Source organism: Lygodium microphyllum, chromosome 3 (assembly GCF_053477565.2).
Source record: "Lygodium microphyllum isolate KBCC chromosome 3, Lygodium_microphyllum_v1.1.10, whole genome shotgun sequence".
Classification (NCBI taxonomy): Eukaryota; Viridiplantae; Streptophyta; class Polypodiopsida; order Schizaeales; family Lygodiaceae; genus Lygodium; species Lygodium microphyllum.
In genome coordinates, this window is record NC_141137.1 from 101,485,542 (window position 1) to 101,496,548 (window position 11,007).

An 11,007-nucleotide genomic window follows, 5' to 3' on the forward strand; every position below is an offset into this window, starting at 1 on the left:
CTATTCTCTACCATTATCACAAACAAGGATACAACACAGCTAGCTAGTATCTTGCAATCTTTCACAACATATGCACAGCACTACACCAAGCAACCTTTTCCCTTGACTGCTCATTAGTACATATAATCTACAACCTGTTTGTAGATAACCCTTATGTTTGCTTCCTGTAAACACCTCAAAAAGTACAGATTCGCAATTTGTAACCTATGCACCCACTTTCAGTCAATATAGTCAAAATCACAGTGTACCCTGAAACTGTTGTCCGCAACCTTGTGGCTCTAAAACGGGGCCTGAAACGGCCTCAGACGCCCTAAATAACTACGGGAAAGTCCTAAAGGGCCTATCTGCAGAGTATACAGTGATATGTTCGCACATCAAATCTCACAGTAATCTGAGATTTTTGCTCGACCCTGCTTCCGGTGCCTCCACAGACACTATCCAAGAGAGAGAGTGAAAGAATGGAAGAGCTTCTTACCCGTTGCTTGCTTGCTCGAACCTTGCTTCTTCTCCTTTATTTCAGCCTTCAAAATCAGCCTCTCTCAGTGGCGCGGCTCTGATACCATGTCAAGAATCGCGTGGTGGGGGGACTTGCTTGAGCTGCTGCACCAAACATACACTCTATACACAAGAGAAAGCTCACTCAATAACACAAGAAGAGAGATGAAGGCCAAAACGTTTTCTTGCTGGTTTCTTCTTCTTCTTCCACACACTATACAATGTACACAAAGTATAGATAAGATACAACATAAAGGAAAGTGGCCTACTAAGTCACACAATGCATAACCAACTACACTAATCGACTAGCACTATGTCTTTGCCAGCTATAGGTAGGTGTAACAAACTAAATATAATAAGTGATAAGTCAGTGGCCATGTGAGTATCATAATGACCACCAACGTGCTAAGTGTAGACGTGCGGACCCATCTAGCCAAGTGGTCCATCATCAATGTCCACACATGTCGAGCTTGCCATCTCAACACTTGAGATACTAGGTTTTAATGCTCTCTGTATCTTAGAAAATATTTTACATCTATAGTTCTCACTAGTGGCTGGACTTGGCAAAGGCCACTCAAAGCTTGAAAAATCTGACAAAGGAAGGGGGGATATTGATCCCCATTGGCTATGCTGCATGGGGACAATATGAGAATGGTCATAGAAGAATAGTCCATTCTCTGCAAGCTCTGTCTTCTTTCTACCTTTGTACATCTCTTCTCCAATCAAACCATGCATCACGTCAATCACATCAATAATAGACTCGACTGGTTGCCATTCCTCAAGATTAGAGGGATAGACATCTACAAGACAAATGAACAAATGTTATAATGGAAAACCTTAAGCCAAGTCCAAGAAAAGAAAGACTTTAAGAATCAAATCCTTACAATTTGGTTTATGCATTGGAAGATTTGAACTTTAAGGTTCCAAATATAGCTCTCTATGCATAAACACATGTTGCACCAAAATCTCTTTTATGCTATTCTTATTTACTCCAAGCTTGAAATCTCGAATTCTACCCTTCCAACAGATATGAACAAGCTCTCATATCTTTGCATTTTCCCACGTTTTGCCTGCTGCACGGTGATCCTACTGCCTTTGCTAATGATTGTAGGAATCCATCTTCCATCTTTTTGGAATGAGTTAAACACTGATATGGATGTGATTTGGGAGCTTGGACGCCTTGTTGAAGGTCAAATTTCTGTATCCATAGGAGAGAGAGAGAGAGAGAGAGAGAGAGAGAGAGAGAGAGAGAGAGAGAGAGAGAGAGAGAGAGAGAGAGAGAGAGAGAGAGAGAGAGAGAGAGGACTAGGCTACCACGAGAAGGACAAAAGAAAGGAGGGAAAAAAATATGTGCCAAGCTTTTTACTAAATTGAATTTAGAGTAAACTTGTCATCATCGTTAATTCAAACATATCATTAAATAAAAGAGGCCAAGATTGTATATCATTAATGCAAAGAATGTCATAATCGCGAATATAAGAGACTAAAAATAGATATTGATCATACAAATTCATAATATTATTATATATGTATCTTTTTGTAAAATATTTTTTTTATTTTTTAAAATAGAAGTTTTGTTACGGAGGCTTTGCTCCTATTGGTCTAGAGCACTCTCTTTCTATCTCCTAAAAGGCATTTTCGAGACCTCAAAACTCCCCTAATGCTTTTGCCTTCTTGGGGAAGGATTCTTTGCACACCAAATAAGCAATCTTGTAAGTCATGACATTGACCATGTATGCTACATAATGATGTTCTCAACACCCTAGCATTCATAAAAAAATTAGTAAAACCTATCATTCTAACCAGTACAATTGGGATGTAAACCTATGCATTTGTGCCAACTAGGAATAATGTTGAATGGTGAAGACTTACGATAAGTGGAAATTGAGATTCACATTTGCTCTCTATAAGCTAGTCTAAATGATTGCAATATAGACATGCACATTTCACAATGTCCCTTCTTCATTAAGATATATACTCAATGTTGGATGGCTCTACTTCTTAAATGCTAAGAAGTTCCATATCGCTATTATGTTGCTTGACCTACAATAAAAAGAATATGCCATGGTCATTTACCACTCAACCTTGAATTATTGATGATTGGCACGTTGAAGCCTCTTTTAGCTTCAATTTTGTACTTGAATATGTATTAGCTACATGTTTGGAAAACTAATATTTGCACCAAGCTAAAGCTGCATCCCCTATACTGCAAATCATCAATGGTGTCTACCACTTAACCATAGTGTTTAATGAGCTAAGAAAGCATCGACTAGTCATAAATAATAAGAAATTTATTTTTTTATTCCATGAGATTCACTGGAGATGTATTGTATCAAGTGATGATATGCATATGGACCTTGCTAAGGTTGAAGCTATATATTCATGGCCACATTTAAAGAATGTACGTGAGATCCATAGTTTCTTGGGACTTTTCTCACATTATAGAAAATATATTTGTCATTTTGTTGAAATTTCTTCTTGATTGCATGCTTTGCAAAAGAAACATATACTTTGTGGAGAAACAATATTGAAGATTTTAACATTTGACAAGTCGAAGAAAAATATAACTTTTGATCCAATGCTTGTGTTGCCAAATCTCAAGAAGTCATTTATAGTGGAATGTGATGTGGTAATAACATAGGGGTTTTTTTAATATGAGACAAGCATGTGGTTACCTATGAGAGTAGTATTCTACATTGTGCATAGAAGAATTTGCATGTTTATGAGAATGAATTGCTTGCTATAGTTCATGCAATGTCTACATGGAAACATGATATTCTTAGGGTATATTTTACAATATAAAAATAGATACTAAAATATTTTCTTATGTAGACTAAATTATTCGAAAAGAATATGAGATGGGCAAATTTCATCTCTATGTTTTACATTTAGATTGTGCGTATAGATGATTTAAAAAATATAGTAGTTCATGCATTATCTAGAGAATTCTCAAATTTAGCAGTTACTATCGCTTAAGACACTAAGTTGGATGTTATGAAAGAGCAGTAAACTATTGATTCAAACTTTGAGAATGTTTATGATCAACTTTGCAATGGCATGAGGCATAAGCATTATGTGCTTCTAGATGGTTTTCTTATGATGCATGGTTGGCTATGTATTATTAAAAAAATTAAGGCATAGAGTCATGATTGAAAATCATGCTCCTCCATATAAAGAACATAGAGGCATTGATTGTATAATCAAGGTAGTGAAGCAATTCTTTTATTGGCCAACTTTGAGCCATGATGTAGAGTAGTTGGTGCACACATGCATTGTATGCCAAAAAGTTAAGTATGATATAGTGAAAAGATTCCAAGATTGTCACACCCTTTTCCCATTCCAGATAAGCCTTAGCAAAGCATTGCTATGGATTTCATATTTGACCTTCCAAGAACACCTACAAGAAATGATGGAACATAGACTACATATGTAGGTTCAACAAATAGAATCATTTTATACATGTTCACAAGAAATCAAGGGTAATAATATCTCACGGATTTGTATACAGTACATCTTTAAGTATCATGGCATATCAAAGTCAATCGTTAATGATCTAGATCCTCAAATGACTAGTTTGTTTTGAAAGGGGCTATTTAAGAAAATAGGTATTGTGCTAAAAATTTTCGTCGTCATTACATCCACAAAGTGATGGGGAGTCAAAGGAAGTAAACTCCACAATTTTTAATCTCTCGAGGTGTTATGTTTGAAAGCATAAGTCATTGTTATAATAGTTCCTATTATTAGTTGAGATTACCTACAATAACATAGTGCATAATTCCACCAGAAAGGCTCACTTTGAAGTTGTGGAGGATGAAAAGAAAGTTGCACGTGTTTTGCATACAAGCGATAAGATTTTCGGAATGATAAGTAGGTCAACATCATAGATATGAATGAATAGAAAGATTATGCAAGAACTTCAAAGGTCTCAAGAGAAGCAAAAGAGGGTAGATGATTGCCATAGATGTTCATTAGGGTTTGTAGAGGGAAATTCGATATTGCTACATTTTGAAAATACAAGCCTAAAAAATATGAAAGGGAAAAAGCATTTGTATCCTAAGATGAACATGCGTTACTATGGACCATTGGAAAAGTTGAGTGATGAGGCATATAGGCTCAAATTGCCTCCACATTGGAAGATACATGATGTTTTTCGTGTCATCTTATTAAGAACTTTTCATGGGGATTTTGCCCATTAATTAATTGTTCAAGATGAAGACTAGAGGCTAGATCTTGCATTAGAATATGTATCACTTGTTTGTCAATCAAAGAGGGAACTTGCCATGCAAGCCTATGGGAAGTTGTTTAGGGCTAGCTTAGGCTAGGAGAAGCTAGACTTGGCTACTAGTTACTGCTATTAAGGAGGTTTGCTACCATCATGAGGTTGCTCACTACCAAAAGTGACAATAGTAGAATATGTATCACTTGTTTGTCAATCAAAGAGGGAACTTGCCATGCAAGCCTATGGGAAGTTGTCGGGGCTAGCTTAGGCTAGGAGAAGGTAGACTTGTTTACTAGTTACTGCTATTAAGGAGGTTTGCTACCATCATGAGGTTGCTCACTACCAAAAGTGACAATATTAGAATATGTATCACTTGTTTGTCAATCAAAGAGGGAACTTGCCATGCAAGCCTGTGGGAAGTTGTTCGGGGCTAGCTTATGCTAGGAGAAGGTAGACTTGGCTACTAGTTACTGCTATTAAGGAGGTTTGCTACCATCATGAGGTTGCTCACTACCAAGAGGAAACTTGCCATGCAAGCCTATGGGAAGTTGTTTGGGGCTAGCTTAGGCTAGGAAAAGGTAGACTTCGCTACTAATTACTGCTATTAAGGAGGTTTGCTACCATCATGAGGTTGCTCACTACCAAGCGACAATATTAGAATGTTACTAGGCTATAGGTGATGGCATTTCTAAGACAAAAATCAACTTGGCAACAATATTAATTGTTATCATATATCAAGTGATAGTTGTTTGGGTCTACTTCCAATGACAAATCAACCATTTTTTCTCTCCTCTATCGAGTTCTTAACCATTCTTGACATATTGAATGTGGATAGGAATACATTTGCTATCAATATCCTAATTTATTATTAAAATTAGGGTTTTTAAACTATCTCACAAAAAATGCCCATTAACTAGAATCCCAATTATCAATAGAAACTACTGCAACTAGAGAAATTCAAGCAAATCTAAAGGGATTGTACATCCATATGGGAGTTGGTCCACATACAAGTGTTCATGATCCAATTTAGACCCAATTTGTATCAAAATCAAGGGGTAAATTGGATCCCCATGTAATTGGTCATTTGTGAGAGCTGAAAGTATTAAAATCTATAGAGAGCTTAACCTATATCTCAATATGTTGCAAATTCGAAGCAATACAAATGAAAGAAATATCACGAGGGTCACTAGTTTTGAGACCAAGTAGATGTCAAATGTCCAAGGTTGATGTGTTGAAGCATTTGTTTTAGATTTGTGAATTATTTGCTTCTTGTAAATAATGTTAAATCAAGTCATCTCCCACCCTATCCAAGAAGAAATCGTGATTTCAAAATATGATTCCAAGTCTAATGTCTCAATGTTGAATAATGAGCAATATAAATCTTAATGAATTCAAGATTGTTTTTTAAAGCCCTTGCCAACAAGCCAATTTTGAACACTCTAGAATTGATTGGAGGCCAACAATGAAGGCGACAAGGCTGTTATACACTCGTGGATATGTTATGTTGTGAGAAACAACTAAAATTACAGCCATTTGTCACTAATTTCAAGCATACCTCAATACTCCAACGAAATACTGAAAGGATGACAAGCTTTGGGGCCAACAAGTGTCATGTGTGGTCCAAGAGCGCTCTAGCTCCAATTATATGTGAATTTTTTTGAACCATTATATGCACATAAAGTGCTGCAATCATTTGGGAATAGACTCCTTGGATTGCATCCATCACGTCATGTTGCTTGATGGACCCACATCTACGGTAGATTATGAATAAAATATTTTTATGAAAACCCTTTTTCACCATTTAAGAATGTAGTTCTTAAGCCCTATCTGGAAAATGCACACAAAATTGTTCATTAAGAAAGAGACCCCCTAGTTGCAATGGTCAAAACAAATCAGGGCTTGCCAATGTAATGACAGTCAAATCGTTGTTTCAAGAGCTACATACCACTAGCTGCACCCCACAGACTTATGTCAAAAGGAGGTTCCAACTTCCATCCTGCCCATGATGCTACATTACTTGCTTACTAACCCCCCAAGTTGCATGCGCGCTGCAATCACTTCTACAGGATATACATACATCAAAGCCATAATGCTGCAGCTGCCATAGTCAGGCCACAGTGCCTCATGCATTGATGAAATTATCTTTTCTTAGCCCTTGCAAGCATTTTGTACACAATTACTTGGCTTTTAATTAGTATGATATTTCCTATGTGTCAGCATTAGAAGCAATCTACTTTGACATGATAAAAGTCTGTTTCAACTTTTTCAGTAAACATAATTAAGTCTAAATCTGGCACATATCCTTCAACTTTTAAGTGGAAACTGAAGACTTCTGACATAACAAATATGTCACTGCTAAGGTTATCACCTACAACGAATTCATGCAACTTAGTGTTCACCTCTATTGATGCACTGGCAGGCTTTTTTGCTGCCCGTGCATGTTTCCGCAGCTCCTCTATTTGGGTTGCATCAATCCACCTGCCACCACTGGCATAAACCTCTGCCAGCATTGAGTAAGAAGCAGCATTCTCTTGCTTTTTCTGAACGAGCTGCTGAAAGCATCGCAAACTCAGATCCACTTTCCCATGAATTCTACAAGCAGTGAGCAAAGCTGTCAGAACATCTTCCTTGGATCCAAGAGGCTGCATAGCTTCAACAAACTTCTCAGCTTCCTGAAGTTGTCCTGATCGTGCAAAAAGATTGACCATGCAACCGTAATGATCTAAACTTGGCTGGATTTTATGTTCTCTCATCATTTTGAAATATTCTTGGCCCTTCATGACCAGACTGGCATGGCCACATGCATCAAGTAGACATGTGAATGTGACAGCATTTGGCTTCACACCCTCCTCTTGCATGTCCTCAAAACACTGCACAGCCAAGTCTCCCTTGTTGTTGTCTCCATATCCTTTAAGCATGGCAGTCCATGACACAACATCCTTGACGGGCATGTTATCAAATACTTTCCATCCATCTGCAAGTAAGCCACATTTGGTATACATATCTAGCAATATGTTAGTTACAGAAAGGTCATTTTCTAGACCTCTTTTGATTACTTCAATATGTATTCCTTGGCCTGCTTCTAAGCTTCCCGAAAGACAACAAGCTTTCAAGCTGCATGCATATATGAAAGCATCTGGAGAGACTTTGTCCAGCTCCATTTTTTTGAAACAAAATAATGCTTCCCCTCCATATTGGTACTCAGCATAACCTGCTATCAATGCTGTCCATGTGACTGCATTTCGCCTTGGTAACTGGTCGAAAACATTCTGCGCTTCTTCAAGTAGGCCATGTTTTGCAAACATACTTACTATTGCACTCCCAATAAATACGTTTACTTCCAACCCTTTTTTCATAATCTCAACATAAAGTTCTTGACCCTTTCCGATAGATCCAATGCTCTCACAGGCTTTCAAGCTGCACACAAATGTGCTAGCATTTGGAGGGATACCTTTCTGCTGCATCTGTTTGAAACAACTTAAGGCTCTCTCTCCAAGACCATGCTCTGCATAACCTGATATTAAAGCAGTCCATAAGACTTCATCTTGTTCAGTAATGTTGTTGAACACTCGATGAGCTTCTGCAAGTAAGCCACACTTCCCATACATATCCACAAGTGTACTGCCTACAAACAGACTGCCTTCCAATGCCAAAGCAATCATTTCAGCATGTAGCTCCTCACCTGTCTGAGCATCTTTCAGCTTGGTGCAAGCTTTCATAGCGCAAACAAATGTGCTCTTGTTAGGAGATACACAATCCAGATCCATCTTCCTGTAAGAATCAAGCGCTTCTTTGCTGAGGCCATTGTCAGCATATCCTGAAATCAAAGCGGTCCAGGAGACTTGATCACGGACCGGCATCTTATCGAAAACAGACTGTCCTTCTGCAAGGGAATTACATTTACCATACATATCCACCAAAGTGTTGCCAACAAAGAGGTCAGTGCCGAGGCCAAGGGCGACGGCATCAGAATGTATGGAATGGCCCTGTGCCAGGTCTTTCACAACCGCACAAGCCTTGAGAAGGGATACAAAGGTGTAAGTATTGGGGAGGACAGACTCCTCCTGCATGCTGCGGTAGAGGAGGAAGGCGTGGCGGGGATCTGGGGAGTCGATGTAGCCGGAGATGAGGGAACTCCACGAGAACTCGTTCCGAAAGTGCAATTTTTCGAAGACAGCGCGGGCGTCGAGCAGGCTCCCGCATTCGACCAGCACCGGGACAAGGTGGTTGCCGATGGCGGAATGGGTTTCCAGACGGTGGCGGCGGATGTAGGCCAGCAGGCGCTTGGCAACTGGGAGGCTCTTCTGCTGTCTGCAGTCGTGCAGAAGCCCGATTATCTTCTCTGCTGCAAGGGGCGCCTCGGCCATGCCGTACCGCAGAGCCTCCAACCGCAGTCATCGTTTTCTCGGGTCTCCACACCTGCAACCTGCAACCTGCATACTGCGTATAGCTGAGAGCATACTTCTTGTGTGAGCAGCTTGGAACCATGATGAGCTACCAATGTGCATCTCTTTTCGAGTCCATACTTCTTACAGGAGCATACCTCTTATATATAAGCAGCTTGCAACCAGGCTAAGCAACACCTAACTTGCATGTATTTAAACCTGCATACTTCTTGTAGGAGCATACTTCTTCTTGTATACAAGCAGCTTGCAACCATGATAAGCTACCTAATGCACATGTATTTCATAGGCTTAGAGCGTATGATCCATGGTAGGTCCATTGACATGAGAATGACTACATGGCACATACCAACATCCCATCCAATTCCACGATTTGAGGAGATTTTTGCTAGAAATAGTTTAATGCATGCATTGTATAGGGCTCGAGGTGAAAAACTAGACCTTCAAGTGGAAAAGAGGACCTTGACATGAAAATCCATGACTTCAACCAAAAAAGAGTAACCTCAAGATGAAGCTCAACCACCTTGAGGTGAAAATTGCCACTTCAAGGTGAAAGGTGTACTTTTGACTCTACGATATGGTCAAATTTGTACTCAAAATGATCAAAATGATGTGAATTAACAATGCAATGGAAGAATTGTGAAAATTCTTCAAAATCAAAAGTTATTGTGGGATTCCAAGTGCGATGCATAATTTCTTGTACAAACCTTGCTAAGTTGTGCATGTTTCTTGTACACCTTGCACTTGTTTATCATCAAGAATTGATTGTGTTGTGTGGAAACAAGAATGAGGAGTAGCCTTTAGGCATGCTTGTTTCTTTTAATTGAAGATTTTGTCTTACAGTATGCTGCAGTTAATATTAATCTACTGAATGTCAATGACGACGAACAAATGGAGTTTTATAGTGACTTAACAGTAGTATTCACAAAGAATGCTTAGATATCTAAGGTAAGACTCCTCTAACATAGTATACACAATCACAAGGGTCAATTTCACTTGGCATGTCACAAGCACCAATCATTGTTGAGCAATATACATTGGGAACATCTTCATAGATCCAAGGACTTCCATGAGGGGGTACAAAATGTGCACCATCAATGAAAGTACATGCCTTTCTTCAAGCTATCTTTTTGCACTTGTAAAAGGGTGGGGGGGGGGGGGGGGGGAAATGAGGTGTGTGAGAGACCAATAAGAGAAGCTATTCCCATCTCCACCTTCTTCTTCTTTTTGTTTTTGCCATTCTTCGTGCAATAGAGCTTTAGTGGATGGGCTTGGAGGCTATGGAGTAGTGCACAACTCAAGAGGTACCATTTGAATTGTGGATGCATCATCAAACCTTTCGAGCCATAACTACAACATGTAAGGTAAGAAGGTGAGTTTCTTCAACTTGTCATCAATCTAGCATTCTTGCTTTCGAGGATTGAGAGGGAGTATAGGTGTCACACCCTTTGAACTTGACACATTAGGTCGTGCAATAGAGCTTTCGTGGATGGGCTTGGAGGCTATGGAGTAGTGCACAACTCAAGAGGTACCATTTGAATTGTGGATGCATCATCAAACCTTTCGAGCCATAACTACAACATGTAAGGTAAGAAGGTGAGTTTCTTCAACTTGTCATCAATCTAGCATTCTTGCTTTCGGGGATTGAGAGGGAGTGTAGGTGTCACACCCTTTGAACTTGACACATTAGGACCATTGGGCAAAATCTTATTATTTCAAGAGTTTTGACAAGCACAAACTTCACAACTAGCTCTCACCTAGTCTACCCACATGAAAGATGGGAGAATGCACTTACCCCTACTTACCTTCATTGTAGTCCACGTATTGGCTTTGCCTCATTCCTGATCCAAGTGCATGTTCCTTCACCTTGATCTTGCTTCTTTATCATTA

At 39.2% G+C, this 11,007-nt stretch overlaps 1 protein-coding gene across 1 annotated transcript; it reads right to left on the reverse strand.

The window, feature by feature from the left end:
- Positions 1-6,272: 6,272 nt before the first annotated feature.
- On the reverse strand, positions 6,273-9,287 carry LOC148038679 (pentatricopeptide repeat-containing protein At1g15510, chloroplastic-like). Its single transcript, XM_087674291.1, has 2 exons — positions 8,619-9,287; positions 6,273-8,531 (listed from the first exon to the last, which is right to left on the reverse strand). The coding sequence occupies exons 1-2, from the start codon at positions 9,079-9,081 to the stop codon at positions 6,934-6,936; spliced, it is 2,061 nt and encodes a 686-aa protein (XP_087530417.1). The 5' UTR covers positions 9,082-9,287; the 3' UTR covers positions 6,273-6,933.
- Positions 9,288-11,007: the final 1,720 nt, after the last annotated feature.